The sequence below is a fragment of the Melospiza georgiana genome, chromosome 1, assembly GCF_028018845.1.
Source record: "Melospiza georgiana isolate bMelGeo1 chromosome 1, bMelGeo1.pri, whole genome shotgun sequence".
NCBI lineage: Eukaryota > Metazoa > Chordata > Aves > Passeriformes > Passerellidae > Melospiza > Melospiza georgiana.
In genome coordinates, this window is record NC_080430.1 from 66,953,682 (window position 1) to 66,971,691 (window position 18,010).

The 18,010-nt window shown below is 40.7% G+C and overlaps 1 protein-coding gene across 8 annotated transcripts in view; it reads right to left on the reverse strand.

The window, feature by feature from the left end:
• Positions 1-18,010, reverse strand: part of PHACTR1 (phosphatase and actin regulator 1) — a 295,507-nt gene that overhangs the window by 31,574 nt on the left and 245,923 nt on the right. For all 8 annotated transcript variants that reach the window (XM_058032829.1, XM_058032812.1, XM_058032803.1 and 5 more), the window contains 2 exons: positions 13,302-13,510; positions 11,527-11,683 (listed from right to left, as the gene is read on the reverse strand). In XM_058032829.1, coding sequence (XP_057888812.1) covers positions 11,527-11,683; positions 13,302-13,510 — 366 coding nt within the window. The remainder of the gene's footprint in view (positions 1-11,526; positions 11,684-13,301; positions 13,511-18,010) is intronic.

Consider the following 18,010-nt stretch of genomic DNA (forward strand, 5'->3'; position numbering starts at 1 on the left):
TGACTTGCTCTTGTGAATCCACATTGACTATTGCTGACTTTTTTTTGTCCTTTACATGCCTGAATATGGTTTCCAGGATTACCTTCTCCATCATCTTCCTAGTGATGCATGTGAGGTCAGCTGGCCTATAATTCCCTGACTCCTCTTTGAATATAGGAGTGACATTTGCTTTTCTTCTTGTCTTTGAGCACTTCTCCCAGCTGACAAGATCAGTCAAAGAAATATTAAAGAAAATAAGGATGGCACTGAATCTTCAGTAATGCTGGGTCAAAGTTCATCCTTTCATTTATACTTTTATGCAGAATAGTGAGGCAGCACTGCTCCCTGGAAGATTTTAACACATGCCCTAATTGTTAAAACATGACATGACTAGTGACAAGTGCTGGGACTAGTGACTAGTGACAAGACAGAACTGGGACAAAGGCAAGGTACAGTGATGGGCAGGTGGGAAAATCAAATCTGAGGCAGCCAAATGTGCAACCATCAGGAAGGATGCTGAGACAAGTGAATTGCCATGCCTGGTATTCCTCTACTGATTCTTTGCATTTCCCCATCACTGTTATGATATCTGCTCCAAAATCTTTCAGACTCAGGCCAAGTGCTGCACAGTATCTTGAACCAAGGTGGCGTGGCAGGGGCTACAAGCATTACTGAAATACAGTGAGAAATAAGACAGAATAAAGACACTGAAGAGAAGAATTAGGGACAAGGCAAACGGAAATAAAAGGGAAATCAAGACAAAGGGAAATAAAAGTGCCTCCCAAAGAAGTGCCTACATGATGGTTTTCAGAGGCAAAAATCATCTTTCCACCACTGAGCCTTTTTAATCTGTCATGTCACATTAGAAAACATGATGGAGCCCTTTTCTGGCATTAAACAGTGCAGTGCAAAATACTGGCAGCTATTTTAACTGCAGTAGAGTATTAGATTTTCTTTGCTAGTCTAGTCTGAAGGGGAAGATGAAGTGGATGGTAGAATATCACATGGCTCTATAATACTTGCAATTGCCCAGGTCTGCCTATCTTACCTTTTATGTCTGCTCAAACAAGGGAAGGGTGAATGGTTCTGGCACAACCTGAGGGTGAAGGACACCAGGCATTTACACTCAGTTGTTAACCAGGAAAAGGTAGAGTCTCTCAGGGGATGTTCTGACTTTGGAACACCAGCCACTCCTTTCCCTGAAAGTAGCAGAGGGGGGTTTTGGGATCAGTTGGGGAATCCCATGACAGGGAGATGTAAAGGCACCAAACTCTTGTCTGAGAAGTTTCTCTGCACTTGGAGACTGATGTGCAGCTCCAAACAAACCATTTCCTGTCAGAGGGGCTCCCTGCCCTCTTTCTTTTATAGCTGAACCTTGGATATTAAAGCTTCCCCAGGCCAGGGAAGTCCTTATATAGGGGCACAGGGTGCTCTGGGAAAGCTAGAATTGGTGCACAGTTTGGGTAATCCAACTTCCTTCCAAGGCTGAAGGAGCTTGCAGGTTTAACTGGAGGTGGGCCAGCTGATAGGGCTATGAAAAGACCTTCATGGAAGATGAGCAGAGATATTTCTCTCTGCCTTCTGTGAGGGCTCCCAAGGAGGGAGTTTACTCACACTTTACACAGAGCAGCCTTCCAGTACCTTAAGGGGGCCCACAGAGAGCTGGAGAGGGACTTTTCACAAGGGCATTGTCACATGGACAATGGGGAATGGCTTTAAGCTGACAGAGGGAGGGTTTAGATAAGGTATTAGGAAAAAATTATTTGCTGTGGGGATGGTGAGGCACTGAAACAAATTATCCAGAAAAGTGGTGAATACCCCATCCCTGGGAGTGTTCAAGGTCAGGTTGGATGGGGCTTTAAGCACCTTGGTCTGGTGGGAGGTGTCTCTGCTTGTGGCAGGGAAGTTAAAATGAGGTAGTCTTCAAGGTCCCTTCCAACTCAAACCATTCTCTGGTGACATGAATCTGCAACCTCCCTGCATGCTCCCCTAAGGGGTCTGGCTGCACCCAAGGTGCCATCTGCCAGCCCACCAGGTAAATGATGTCCCTGAGCTTGTAGAAGGGACAGGGCCCTGGTCCAGGAGCCATGCCTGCTCCCAGTGAAGAAGCAGGCTGGCTCCTCTGCAGCCCCTGATGTTTGAGATCAGGGTCCCTGCTTGCAAGGCTTTTAAATCAAAGCCAGCTGATTGCAGGGAGGCAAGAAGACCATTTCTGTCTTGATTACTGCAATAAAGGAAATCTTGAAGACTTTTCCAGCATGCTGAAAAACTCCAATATTCTGCAGGATAAATAGTCTAGCCTGACATTATAGATGCTTGCTCATTGAGCAAATACAATATATTGAATGCTTATTTTATTAATTATTCATTAACCAGTAATGCTGCTACCTCCTGAATTCAGGGATGTCAGTGAAGAACCAGGTTACTGAATTAATCTTGGGGCTAATGTGCTTTCCCTGCAGTTTGCTGGTTTGTTATTTATTATCAGAAAAGCAAGTAATGAACATTACTGGCTGCACACTTAGAGACATATTGATGTGATCTACCACACATTTCTCACACTCACACTTCCTCTTCACTAAAGTTATTAACACAAATGATAATTTCACATGGTCAGGTCAGAGGCTAAGGACTTAGCTGAATTCCCACATATGGTCTGTGCAGTGTTTGTGAATCCCAATGCATTGAAACAGGAACATAATTCTTATCCAAACCTGCCTCTAAAAGACTAGTTGTAATTTTTTCTGCACATATGCAAAAAAGGACCCTATTCATCTGAAAGCAATCCTTTTGTTAACACTATGTGTTGGAGAAAACATTAACGTTACCTAATTGTACCAGGTGTAATGGTAAGGATATTGCTTTTTTGATAAATTTATCCAAAAGACACTTAGTCCTACACAAAACAAACATTAAATCTTATTGACTCCTCTTCAGAAAGTCACCTCTGTTTACTCACATACAATAGTCTGCATGTGAAACTCCAGAGTTTCTGGGTATAGATGGATGACCATGTACAAAACTCAGACTTCCTCCTCTAGCAGTTCTCCTTGTACTCACAGTAATAGCTACAGAGAACATATATGAGCATATATACAAGCACATTTTTTAATTCCTGACTCAGATCACCTTTTAAATACATGTTTGACTGTTTTACAAGGATTGCCTCTGTTAAATCTCCTGCTCATGTGTTGCTAAATAGGCCATAATACATTGGAGGGGAAATGCAAACTGTAACTTCTGAGAGAGGTTAAATATTTTGCTCAAAGAGTAATTTCTCCATTTTACAATCAGCCAGCTATAAACAGAAATTTATTCCTGCCAGTCTGCTTTTATCATGTACTCCCACCTGATTTGTTTCCTTTACAGAAATTACAAGGTCATCCAAGCTAAGCAACTGTTGTGCTTGTGATCAACTACCTACAATCAGGAGGTACAAAATATGAAGATTTAGGGTTGGATTTTTTTAGAGGTGGAAATCTATGAGCTAGTTCTTAGCGGAGCTGCCCTAAATTTGTCAGTATTAACCAGCAAAAGACAAACCTAACAAATAAACCACCTTTGTTTTTAAAGCCAGAATATAACATTTTGAAGCAGCTACTTCCCTGCTTGTGTTTGCTTCACCTGTTTTTATTAATGCCATTCTTTTACTCCAAAGAGAGCACTGCACACACTCCATGTGGTCTCTTGTTTACTGGAGAAATAAGACTATTTCTATTACCAAAATATGTTATTCTCTTACTGCCACAACCTTTATTTATATCACCATGAATTATTTTGCCCAGCAGAGAAATGTGGCTTCTCTTATATAAAAGCTGCCAGTAGTTTGACAACTAAAAGCAAAACTACAATCAACTCGGGGCAGAAAATGAATGATACCACACCCCACTGAAACTGCAAAGGAAATTAAGGTAGATTTAATATATTTGTCTCAGCTGTGTTGACAGCCTGAATTAGACCTCAAATACAGACTTTGTTAGGGGTTTAAGGATATGGGAGGCATGAAGGGGAAATTGTAACCCCTTTAACACATTTTGCCTCAACTTCCTCAGAGAAAGAATGGGAGAAACAGATGTTGCAATGACAGGGCAGCGTGACTTGCCCTGCTTCCACAGAGCAGAAACAGGAACAGTAACAGACCCCAGCAATAACAAATTCCTCTCTGGGCTGGTGACATTTCTGATTGAAATGAACTTTGGACATGATGAAAACACTTTTCATTTCATCAGTGGTCACACAGGTGCCGTGGGGAGACCTTGCCCTCAAATGCCACTCCCTGCTGCCTACCATTAAAATCATCCCTCTCCTCAGAACAATGCTTCTCCTCCTTTGTAGTAGCATAAATAAGATGTCTCTGTACATTTGGAGCTCCATAGTCTAACATGGAGAGACACATCTGCCCAAGGACAGACTATATCTACTCTGCAAGGCTTTGCTTCCATAAATAACAAAACATCTGCTGGCCCTAGTTGAGCAAAATTGATGGGGGCAGGGTTTCATTCCATCCCAAGGTGGAGCTGGAAAGGTTAAGGACACTGTTCATTCTCCAAACCAAGGAGTGTGTAGAGGTGATGTGTTTTGTGGTGACACTGTCATCCCTTGATTGCTCCACTGACCTTTTGCCATAGCAAATTACTCAGACAAAGCAAACTCATGCTGCTAGCTATGAAATGCAAAACAACCATCAACTATCAAAACAATAGCAATACCATCATGATGTTAGACATGCCTTTTTCTGTAATGAATGATGATGTTAGCCATGGAAATTCCTCATACAAAGAGGTAAGTGCAAATGCTCTGAAATGAGGACCCCTGTCCTACTGAAAGACAGAGTTAGATGTCTAAAGAGATCTTGGTATTCGGGTGGTTTTTAAAAGCACACAAATGTTGCTGTCAATGAGAGTTTGTCAACTAATGCAATGTTCCAAAGTTCATAGGCATGGATGTACTTTTTGAGATATCAACACACCTTAATTAAATAGACAAACAAGCAAACAAATAAATAAATGTGTCTGGATCTCTTTCAGTGGCTTGCCTGAGACTGAAAAGCTGGTGGAAGATGCAGCCTTCTCAGAGTATTGTAACAACAAAGCCACCTTTCCTTTCAGCAGAGCCGAGCCCACCAGGACATTGATCACAGAAGAGAGGGCTGACAAGGGCCATGAACACCCATCTCCCTTCTGCACCCATGCACAGAATCCAAACCAGTTCTGCTCAGAATATTTATTCCCAGCAGTTGAGCTCAGATGTGTCATGGTAGCTCAGTTTCAGCTCGTCACCCATAAATAATCACCTGCTTCTCCTGCCTTCCTCCTGATGCTAAGGGCAATTTCCACAGCTCCCTTGAGCTTTCAGCAAATGAATAGCTAAACTAAAAGGGGAAAACTGCTAATCCCCCTAGGTACCATTGCAGCTAAAACTGAGGCTCAGCCTTGTGCAGTTTTTCTCTGTCACCCCCATTCACGTATCTAGTGCTGTCGCATCGTCCCTAATCCAGGATTTCGATGAGCTTGTTCAGCACAATCCCATTTTCCGTGTGATTTATCCCCAGCACCCTGCATGTGGAGAGGTGAGCTCCACGCACACCCGCGTGTGCGTGCTGCCATCAGGGATGAGCTCTTGCTTTAGGCACTTGCTCTGCTCTCATTAGCGGAAGCTAACATTAAGTGTGAGAACTGCAGACGTCAAATGTAATTAGGAAGAAATTATTTCACGTTACCCAACAAAATGGGGTCTTTGAATAAAGCCTAATCCTGCCGTCTGCCCATTCTTTTTATCCCTAAATGACTCGGAGATAGGGAGGGTGCAAAATGCCCTCCACAGCACCGGATGGGGAGCAGCCACCAGGAGATTCAGCCATGCTCAATGGGATCCATCATGCTGCCATCCTCTGGCTGAATAAACCCTTCCCTAGTGGGACTGCAGCACTGCTTAAAGAATTAGCCATTTCAAAAAGCTGAATCTCTTCACAGCCTAAATTGTAGTAAATAAAAATGATTGCTTCAAGCTATTCAGTCTCCGCAGACCTCTGAAGAACTGCTGTGTGTTTCAATGACTGTGCAAGCCTTGCAGACTGACCCGTCCTCAGTATTGGGAGTATCTGTCACCTTCATGGGGATGCTGACAGTCCAATCCTCTTCCCAAACTGTCCAATTTTTCTACTCTTCTTTCTAGTATCTCATACGAACGAGTCCAAAAACCTCACAGCAGCCTCATGACATTTTAAAAATCAATGACAATTTTTTATACTTGTGGGAATTCACCAACTTCATTCAATCACAGGATTTCTGTTGTAAGCAGCATTTTTCAGAACAGCTGAGGAATACGTGGTATTGACCAGGGAATGTGTAGATTACCTTTCTCAACAAGATAGTAGGTGATCACCATCTGTCAAACCTGCCATTCCATAAAGTTTAAGGATTTCTCATGCTGTGTTTCTCAGTCACAGACATCCCAGTACTATTTCCAAAACACCAATGGGACCATAAAAACATATCTAGCAGGTGTGCATGTCCAAATCTCAACTGTACTTATTTACAGCCATATGCACACAGACAGAGTCTCTCTCTCTTTCATGATCTACTGCCTCATGATCCTTGCAATATGTTATTTATATTGCTTCAGATCACGATTTTCCACTTGCTCGTGTAAGGACAGTACCCCGTAAGGTATTGTAGTGAATAAATCTAGGGCTACACAAAAAACAATGCAGAGCACTACTGTATATCTGGAAGAGAAACTTTAAAGCTTTAAAGCCAGCAAAACATACAAGTAGTGACACACAGGATTCAGGTGAGCAATTGGAAGAGCATCTCAAAGTCAGGAAAGAGGCAATAGGTAGTTTGTTACTTTCTTAATTTGTTTCTCATTTTACTAGTTAGCTAATGTGCAGAAGGCTGCTCCCCCACCTCATCTCTCTGCTTTCACACTGGGCATGATAAATACAACCCCTACAACTAACAGCTTTTGGGAGCAGCACAGCACAAACTTTTATTGGATAGCAAAATCTTACTGGTGTGCCTGTGGCACCTTCCAGTGAAGGGCAGCAGTCCCCTGACAAGCACTACTGCCTTTATGTGTCTCCTCTGCCTCCAGATCTGCAGAAAGTGGGTAGGAGTGTGTTGATCAGTCTGACATTATGCTGACCAGCAATAATACTGTGAATATCAAGAAGTTCCCTTGACATTGATTATTAACAACATGATGCCAGCACACTGGATTGCCAGACATTTTGTGTTATTAGATCATCCAATTCCAGCAGGTGGGAAAAGCCAGGATGGAAACAATCAGGGGAAACAAATAAATACACCATGTTCTTGAAAAGCAGTGGACTAAAATCTCAGCTTTAATACTCCTGTATCTAATTGCTAATGAGCACCTTCACCAGAGTGTGTGGGTTGTCAGACTAAAAAATACTTGAATGGTTTAGAAAGCCTCCCTTGTAGGATGTGTGGCAGATCAGTCGGTCTAAAGACACACATTTTCTCAGAGTATGGGGGAACACTGTGAAAGACACACAAAGAAACCAGGTCTTCCCATTCCAAGAAAGTGCAAAGTCTGGTGTTTGTAACAAAGATTAGAGAGATGCTGTGACAGGAGCCCTGTAAAGGGCTCTTATGTTTACTAAATGTGTTGATTGAGTCTGTGGGGTCTGTCATGAGCACCATTATGATTCTGTGGTGAAAGAGAAGTGCAAGGACTGAAGCACCTGTCTCAGCACCATGGGACATTCCTGCAGTCTCTGTGCAGTTCTGCTGTCCATCACCCAACAGTGCCAGCCTTCCTTTTCACCAGGGCTTCCTGACAGGCCTTTACCATTGCCCCAGGAAAACCTCCAAAGTCACTGTCACAGCCTGGATATTCCATTCCTCTCACCCTGACAGCCACTGAAAGCTAAATCCAAATCTTCCTGGCTGCTTCTCTAACTGGAATAACAGGGAACCTGTGCTTCCCAGCAGGTCCATCACAGTCAGTGAGACAGGCAGAACAGAGATGTCTGTCTTTTCCTTCCCTCACCCTGTTATCTTTCAGAGCGCTGTTTTTCCTCCTGTGTTCTCCTTTGTCTCACAGTCACACATGCACACTTCTTGAGCAGCTGTGAAGCTGCATAGGCACCAGAGGAATAAAATAGAAGAGAAGTTTGGGAGAAGCTAAAAAAAAAAAAAAAAGGAACACCATACTCACTTAAAGATTTACTTAGCACAGAAGGTTTGCATTTCAGAGCAGAAGATAATGGAGTTGTAAGGGTTTTTAGCAGCCAAGAACATGGTCTCCAGCATCCATTTTCCTATCCTCATGCCACATGTGGTTTTGAGCTGAGAGTTCTGCATCTTAATTTACTATTTTTGCTCCTTGTTTCATAGGAGATGTCACATTTTGGAGCAATCCATTCTGGCTTGGTTAGAGGAAGAGCTCTTCTAATTAATCGCTGTAATCAATTGCCATAATTGCTATGTCAGGACTCCTCAGAAATGGTTTATGCTGCACTGGCCTGTTCGTGTGGCTGGAATTCATATGATGTGGAATCTCCTGCCTTTGCTAGGAGATATTTTGGCACCTTGGGCAAGAAGCTCTGTTTTTGCTGGGGTCTGCATGTGCTGAGCCATGTTACAGGACACAGACCAGGGAAGCAGACCAGGACACATTCATGTGAAGTGCTTTGAGACAGGCACAAAGAATGTCTCTCATGGCTCAGAGAACACCAAGGTGTGTAGTGGGCCAGGTCCTTCTGTAAGATACAGTCCCTGGAGCCTCACCCTTACAGCTGGCCTGGTGTAAGTCAAGGCACTATTCTCCCAGCATGGGAAACAGTGAATTCTGCTCTGGAGTCTCTCTTCCAGTTGGCTGATGTAACACTGAAGTCATAACAATTTTCTGGGAATAACAGGAGGTTCAGAGGTTCCAAGCTACATTTAAACAGGATCTGAACAGACCTTTCTGAGCCAAACTGATTCCCAGTGCAACTCTAATAAGGCTGGAGGAACTGCACCTGGGATGATTTTGGTCCCACACAATATGTCAGTGGCCAATCTCAATATGCCTGGGAAGAGGCATCTTTGAAAAAGACATTCTCTTAATAGTACTAAATTCTTATCTGCCAAATGTGGTAGCCAATGAGCTCTTCCAAACTAAATACTGTGAGGATTATGCAAAAATACTGAAGTATCCTAATCAGCCTCTTGGTGAAAATTAATTGATCCATTACAGACAATAACTATATGCTGAAGTTTTTATTCTGCATTTTTACTTCTGTAAGTAGCATATGTGATTTGATTGGCTGGATATTTTAAACCCTAGGGAACCATTGGTGGAGCAGTACAAATCCCTCTGAAATCCAAAATTGCCAGCTGCAATTATAGTCTGCATCTAGCATCTTCTCTAAGGACTATAAATGCTTCACTACTTTAATTTTGCTTGGCATTTGCATCACTGTGTGACAATTACCAAGCAAGAGCAAAGGATGGATTCAGTAATAAAGTCTGGACAGTAAGGAAATACTGTCCAAATTGAAATATTCTCTCTATTTTAATCTCATATTCATCAGTTTATGCACATGGATATATCACATTTAGATACTGAGCACTGGTAAGACAAGCACTCTTCCTTTTTGCTGCTGAAATGCCTGTGGCTTCTTACATATTAGATATGAGCAAAATAGTTTTCTCCTCATATCTCTTTATTGTTTTCAGCTACTCAAAAGGATGAGATACTAAGTTGTAAATAGTAGTAATTAAAAGGTCAGACTGGAAACTACATCACTCCAGTTAAAGCTTGTGAAATTCTACCATTTTCAGTGATGTTACACTGATATAAAGCAGGAATGAAACAGCAGTTTCATTCAGCTCAGCTAGTTTTTGAACTCATATATACACAGTTTTAGTTATTTGAACTATTTGTGATTGCTCCTCAGTCCTAGCTATATTAGAAGACAACATCAGGCATTTTAGCTCAAACTATTAGATTAGCAGAGATACAGTTGGGGAAACAAAAAAACAACATTATGAGAATATGGGGCTCACACAGGAAGGGCTTTGCAGACAGCCAAAAATAGTTTCCCTTGTTAAAAAGGCATTTGCTGAAAAAATACTGTTTAGTGAGGAAAAAAGCAGGTTTTGGATAGGTGAAAAATAAAATACTTAAAATGAAAAAGATCTGGTGCACAGTGAGCTGTGCAGAATCAGTGTTTATAAATGACACTACTTTCCTTCATCAGCCATAGCTGGAAAACTTCAGAAAGACCTAAGTAATTTAGGCATACGGGCAAGATAGTAGAAACACTGTTCAATGTCATTGCAAGGTCAAGCAGTGAGAGACAAAAATTTAAATTCTTCAGATGCTTCAAAAGGGTTCAAATTTAACCATATAACCACTGGGACCTTGTTATCCTGTGCTGTTCTTTGGGACCCAGAGCTCAGTGCAGCTGCAGTCTAACAAGGTCGGAATAAAGCCGAATAAAGACTGAACTGAAAAATCACAGTACCAGCAACAGTGCAGCACCATCTTACATATTTTGGGCATGTTTGCAGAAGCCCCTCAACAAGATACTGGAAACTTAGGTTTTGGAGTAGGCTGAATATGATCCAGCACAAAAACTTTCAAAGACAGTTTAAAAAGGTGTGGTTAATTTATTCCAAGCAGGTGATAAACAAGGCCATGAAAGAAAAGTAAATAAAATGCTGAAAGTGGTATTTACCTGGAGCTCCTATTCTTCCTGTCTCCACAACATGGTAGCAGTGTTTACCCCTTATCCACCCACCCCCAAAATAAAAAAATGAAAACGTGCAAGAAAATTCCCAATAACTGGTTGGTCATTTCCTTGTGGTTTCCTCACTGGAGAGCAACTAACAGCATTCACCAGCTCTGCATAATACCAAGCTGACAATGTAAGAGGATTCAACTGATTACAGAAATCATGGCATGCACATAGAAGGTTCTCAGGCAGTTCTGTCTGACCTCAGTTTAGTAATTCTTGTCAGAAATCCTCGACATTTAATGGCCACCCCTTTACACCCTATTCAATACAGAAAACCAGAGCAGCTGGTGAGTAACCCTGTTATGAAGAAGAAAGTGTCTAGACAGGGTAAATCTGTCCAACCCGACCCAATGAAGGCAAGTACTGAAGGATTTAAACTATTTTGCACCGGGAAAAGTCTCAGCTACTCACAGGTGATGCTGTCAGAATAGAAAGTTATACCTGTGACCTTCGGCCAAACTAATAGCTTATAAAAAGGCACTTACAGCTACAGTCTGAAATGTTACCAAAGCTGAATATTTTCCAGTGATGTGCCAACAAGAACCAAATTCACGTAGCTCATGCTGATACTTAACCAAAGTTCCCATAGCATATGCCAGGAAAATGAAATGGGGAGTTATATGGGAAGCTTTATTGGACCAGAAATAACATATAGAACCATATCTTTTCTCTCCATGGCTTTTCTTCTTGAACATTGTAACCAAACAGATCTCAAATGTTTAAAGACTAAGGAAAAAACTACATGCCACCATATATTTCCAAGAGCAAGAGTTAAAAAAATGTTTGTCTCTTACCTTGTCAGCTTTGTCCCAATCTGCTGCCTAAGTTCAAGCCTCTCTTCATCAGTCTGCATGGGGAGGATGTTCTTTTCCTCTAGCTCTCGCTTGGAAGGCCTGTTGCTTAGTTTGATTGCTAAAGAGTCCTTCCTGCAGAGTTTCCTTGCCAGGGGGCCTGTGGGAGAGAGGAGAGGTTCTGCCAAAAGAGGTGTCATCATTTCATTACAGCATGCACCTGGCAAAGAAGGACTAGCCAAGGGAGGATATGAGGCTCCTTTACACTGGTTGGACGATAGGAAAAGGGGTGTCATTAACTTCATGTGCTCAATTAACCTCAATTCCTATCTTAATAAGGAAAAGCTGAAATTGGTAGGTATAGAGGAAATATAAATTAATATATTGCTCCATAGAGGGGAATGGAGAAGAAGGGCTTGTTTCAGAATTGGTAGTAACATCTGTATCTTTCTCTAGCACAGTATTTCCACATAATGGAATGAAAAATTCAACCTCAGAATATGGGCAGGCAGCAGAGCTATAGCATGTCAAAAGAAAGGAGTATCTGAATGTGTCTTGCAATGTAATATCAAGACATCCAAGCCAGCATTAGAAGGAATCAGAAGCGGCACAAATCTCTATGCACATGAACTAACTGCTTCCAGGGCGGTGGCAAAGACACTAAAAACCAATGGTCTTTTATAGCTCAAATTTGCTTTCTTAGGCTGGTGTTCAAAGCAGTTTGAGCAAGGAAGACAGACAAAGAGAGACACAAACACATGAGAGTTTGTCAGGAGAGTGTGAGATAGTGCAGTTCTGTTCTCTTTTTAGTATAAGAGCAAACACTGCTTAATTTCACCTACAGGGTAAGGTGGGGTGATGAGGAGATAAAATATGCCTGTTTTAGAATCTTATTTCTATGTGTTTTAAAAGGGATGTTGTTTGACTGTACTGCTTCCAGTTTTCATAAGAAAAGAAAGGCAAGGGCCTGGAACTTCAGATGCCACACCGAGGCAGGAATTGAGTTTTCTTACAGAGGTCAGGAAGGCCACAAGGTCCTTTCCCATTCCGTAATTGTGATATGGTGTCCTGGGCTGGCTATATGATGCTTGTATCCCCAGTCATCTGTTCTGTTTAGCTGCATGATAAGTTTTGCACATTTAAGACTTGTTCTGAGAGTAAAGGGGGGAGAGGAGAGGCGCAGAGTTTGTTGGGGAGGGGCCACTTGAATTTGTTTTTCTAGAGGAAGCCCCTTTAGAGGTTTTTCTCCCAAAATTGCCCTAAACCAGGACATATGGTTATCAATTAACCTCTTCTTATCTGAGCCCAATCCTCTGATTGTGACCCCTTTCAAAGCATGCGCACATATATGATTACAAAATGATTTACTATTGACTGTATATAAAAGCTCTGATTCTCTATGTGTGGCACTTATTTCATCCTCCTGAAGCAGCTATTGAGATGATCTTGACTTAAGCCAAAAGCAGGGCTTCTCTTCACAAAGGGCATTTGGGAAAGCGAATCCAAAAGCCAATTTGTAACTGAACCAATATAAGCCCAAACTTGTCATTTGAGTTTAGTCTGAGAACTACTGAGACAGGGATTCATGAATATTAGTGAAATCACTATAAATTCATACTGTTTGTTATTTTGGATTAGCATCTCCATGTAGTCAAGCCCTGAGAGATGAAAAGCCACACCCAAGAAAGAAAATACACAGGCCTTGTGTTTCCTCTGTGTATTGTGAGCTCAGGGTACAAATTAAATAAGTGAGAAAGGAAAAATGGAATGAGTCTTACTTGTAAATAATGAGTTATCCTCCTCTTCATCTTCCTCTTCTTCCTCTTCCTGCCTTGGATAAAGGCAGGAAGAATCTTCATAGTCAGTTTCATGAGGCACATTTTCTTTATTGTCATCGCATTCGATCACAACAGTTGGCACTTGTCTCATGTCTGGAAGGCCTGAAGGTCCTGCTTTTGTAACACTGTCACTTGTGTGTAAACCAGAGCTGTTGGGAAAGAAAAGAAAATAAATAAACTAAAGGAAACAGCTCAATGAAGGGCAGAGTTGCTTCTCTCACTGTATATAAGAAAGTAGTGGTCTTTCATCCCTTTTTGAGAATAAATGAGAACAGAAAGATTTTCAAGACCAGCAAGACATCTAAGGGGTTTAAACTGAGTACTTATTAGATTTAGGGTACAACACTTAAAAGGGAGAGTTGGGACATTAAATAAGCAGAAATCCTGTCAGCCAGGATGAAGCACTAAAGATCTGTGACAAATTCTCAGGGACCAGCTACTCAGTGGTAAGCACACCTTCAGCCTGGTGTCTGTGTGACCTTTTTGCTGGTGTGCAGGCAGCAAGGAGAAAATGTCTCACCTGAGTAAATCAGGCGGAGTAAGAGTGGGAGGAAGGAAGGGTGGACTGCAGGGGAAAATTGTAGAAAGGCAGAAGGAAAACTAGTGGCTTGTACTAGTGAAGAGTGACTTGAGGGGATGGCAAGTGCTCTGATGTGCAAGGGAGCGAGCCTGTGAAACTGGGCTTGGAGAAAAGAGACTTTATGAGCAGGTGAGAGTTACCAGGGAAGAAGCTAAAACCTGGGAGGTTTGTTTGCTAATGGCACAGTTATATACTGGGAGGTGGACATGATGATATCCCTTTTCATGCCTCAGCTTTTTATCCAGCCAGGTGCTGAAGATCAATCAGAATTGGCGCTAACATCAGATTTCTTTTGTCACAGGAGAAATTAATTATTTTCAGTATCTTATGAGATGAAGACCTGTGGTGAGGACTGCTACTATCTAGCCCTGTTTATGTGTTGAATTCAAAGCCCTTTACCAAATAACATCAAGTAGGGAAACAGGAACATGAGGAGGTGAAGATCAAAGTCAAACAAAATGTGGAAAGAAAAGTCAGGAACTGAAGTTGGGAACCCCAACCAGTTTTTATTGAAATAGCTCATGCTGCTTTTCCAGTATGAAATCGGAATGAAAGATTGCAAAAATGGTGGCAGCTCAGGATTGTGAGACAGCAGAAACTGCCCTCTCTCTGAAGTCCTGGCAGATGCAACAGCTCTATGAAAAATGGGCAACATTTGCCTGTGGGATACCCTCTCTATGTCAAACTCCCATTTCACTTTTCAGAAGAACATAGTGTGAAAACAGATGTTCTGGCCAAGTTGACCTTGAGGCACAACAACTTGGATCTGACAAGTATTGAGTGCCATCAATTCCCTTGAATATTTTAGCCTGAATACCACAGGTGTTCTGAATCTTGAATAAAATGTATTCTTCACTTTAAATGATTTTCTACAGAAATCTGCTGAATCTACTATCTTCAACTTGAAACATTTTGCTTTCTTCTAACCTGAAAGTTAGAATGGACTCTTAAATGGCTTCCAGATAACATTCCAGAGGGACTTTAAAAAATGTAGTTCTAGGGTTATAATGCTACTCCAAATATGCTTAGGGATTAAAGAGAAGAAAAGGCTTCAGATCCTGTGAACAAACCATACCAACAAGCTGTTATCATAATCTTCAGCTTCAAAGAAATAATTTTTTTAATTCCAACATGTATTATTGCAGACTAACCAATAATGAGATACAGAGCTTTACTAGATTCCTTGAAGAGAGAAACTCAATTTTCTTAGTGATAGCCCATGTTTTGTATCACAAAGTAAGAGAGATTCATGAAGAACTGGCTTGCAAATTTTTGTATTTGACTTCAATGATTTTGACACAAAAAAACCCTTTATCCCAAATGCAGTTTTAGAATCCATCAACTGAATTCTCATACTGACAAATCAACACACTACAATCTTTAAAAAGTTTGAACTAACTTTTAATTTACTGAAATGCTTTCAGAAGTTTTATATTATGAACTTCATTAAATCTGTTTTCTCTGTAAGCTAATTGTTGAGTAAGTCTTTTAAAGAGGAAAAGAAGGAAATTCAAAAGCCTGGAATCAAATTTCTGAGAAAAACCATAATATTGTGAAATTCTGTTAACACTGCTAAAAAAACACCCAAAACCTTCCAATTGCACCATGCAACCACTGGATCATTAATTTAATTTTAAAACAATACATGCACAGAGAGTAAGTACAAATGAAAGGAGCAAGAAGCAATTCAGCATCCAGGACTCTTTGGTGCTTCCCTGTTCTGTGAAGGATGGATGTAGCTTACAGATGCATCCTTATGGGTGTGTCCCCTTATGGGTAGCAGATATCAAAGTGATCCATCAATTTAGGTTATTGAGCAGATATAGGATGGCAACAAGATTTACAAGTTACCACAGAGGATTTTTATTTGAACTAGTGATCTAGAAATAGGCAGCTTCTCATCTCATTGTAAGCTTTCTGAATCATCCACTTTCTTGATAATACTACTTTCTATTTTAAGCCCCTCATTTTTCCTAGTGTTTTGTGTTGTTCTTGATTAAAATCAGCCCCTTCCACAGCAATTTGCCTAAGTCAGCTGTCTAAGCAAAGTTCTTATGAAATACATGCAGTACTGCAGTATACTTAAAAAAGACAAATCAAGGTCACAGGATATGTCCATTGTGTATAAATGACTCTGGGTCATTAGCAAAACTCCCACATGGTCAGGTGACTACACGACAAGGTTTTTTAGCGTTATTCACCAAAAAGCACACTATTGTTTCAAAAAGCCCATTTTAAACCAGTTTTTTGTTTTGCAACAAAACCAGGGAAAAAAGCTACAGTTAAGCAAGTACTTGTTTTAAGAAGATCTTAACACATGGATGTGAACAATTCATAGCTCCCTAGTACAACAACTTGCAATAACTGCTGGATCATCTGTACAAAATCAAAACAGAAAAAAAAGTGACACCACTATAGATTACAATGGTTTTAGTGAGAAAATACTTCAATGAAAAATCACCTTTTAAGCATATGAGTGACTCATGGTACAGAAAAAAATTTAAAAAAAGAAAAAAGTGAAATACTTCCTGTAAAATCTAGAGGGAAAAACCTGCACACTTCTTGTCTATCATGCCAGGCCCTTTGATTTTGGAATAGAAGATTACATTTTTTTCAGAATATTTTCAGATCCACAGTACTTTTATGTACTTAGCAGTTAAAACAAAAGGTCTGAAAGAACTTCAAACCACTGTATATATGTTTCTACTACAGGAATGTGTGTCAGAGAGAAGGCAGAGCTATAAATATTAAGTATTTCTATCCTTAGGCAATGCTAAAGTTTAGACAAGATGCAATTCTCTTGACAAGTTTTATGGAAGATAAATGTTTTCTGACTCAAATATGTTTCGTAAGATTTACAAGACACTGGTGGTAATGTCTAATGCATTTCATTTCATAAATCTACAGTCTGAGGCTGAGCTGGGTGTCCCAGAGGAACTGGTCTCACACACAGTCTTTTTGGACACAGTGATTTTTCACTGCTCTGCCACAGAGGCAATTCTAGCCTGGAGTGAGATATTGCCACCTAACAGCTCTTTAGTACGTACATTGAACAAACTGAGCCCTGGATTCATCTGTGCCTGCTCCTGTACACGAGCCCACAGAGTAAATGAAATTAATTGTCACCTTTCCAGACAGGCTGAGAATTATACAGGCAAGGCAGAAAATCAGGCTGTTTCAGATGAAGAAACTGCCTCACTAAGTCAAAATTAAAGACACATTTCGGTGTCACAAGAGAGTCTCTAAGGCTTCCTTAGCCACTGTTTGTGATGCACAGCTTTGAGGCATGATCTTTCTTCTCAAATTCATTTTGGTTAGGAGGATGAAATCTGCGTATTTTGGTGGCAGGGCTTACCAGATTTTCATCAATTCCTAAAATGCAATGGTAAAAAATGATGTCCAAATCTAGAGTTTTACTTATGCTTGACAAACACCCTTTGGACTGAAGGGAAAAGTCATTTGCAGTAAGACACAAATTAGCAACAGAGGTTGCAGAAAAAAGGTTACATGGAAATTACACATATCTCTGTTTCAACTTTATCTACCATAAAACCGGTAATTTATCAGGGAAAACAGAGGCAAACTGGCAGCACAAATGACATGTCATAATAGTCATACTACGACAAGGGGCAGATTGCCCTTCTGAGAATAGGTTATGAATAGACATGATGAGTACCAGAAAATGTTTGCAATCAAAAGTGTTAAGTGCACAAATGAACCTAATGTTCTATAATGTCTGTAATAAAATTTAATAAAAAAATCCAGGAATTAGCTCCCATTTTAAGTCCTAAGAACAACTGGGACTTGAATAGCTATTGCATGCCTTTTAATGTACCTTAAGACATTAACTTATTAATATGCACTAGATCTAGGTGAGGTAGTTACATGCAATCACTCCTGCAGAGGGGAAAATAGAGATAGAGAGACTCAGTAACTTTCTCAAGGTCAAAGACAGAAAAATCTGGCTTCCAGGTCTGTACAGAGGGAAAGCTCATTTTTCTCTGGCAAGCCTGTGGCTCATTGGCAAAGCACTGATTTCAACTATCATTCTTCAGATGTTGTTAGACTA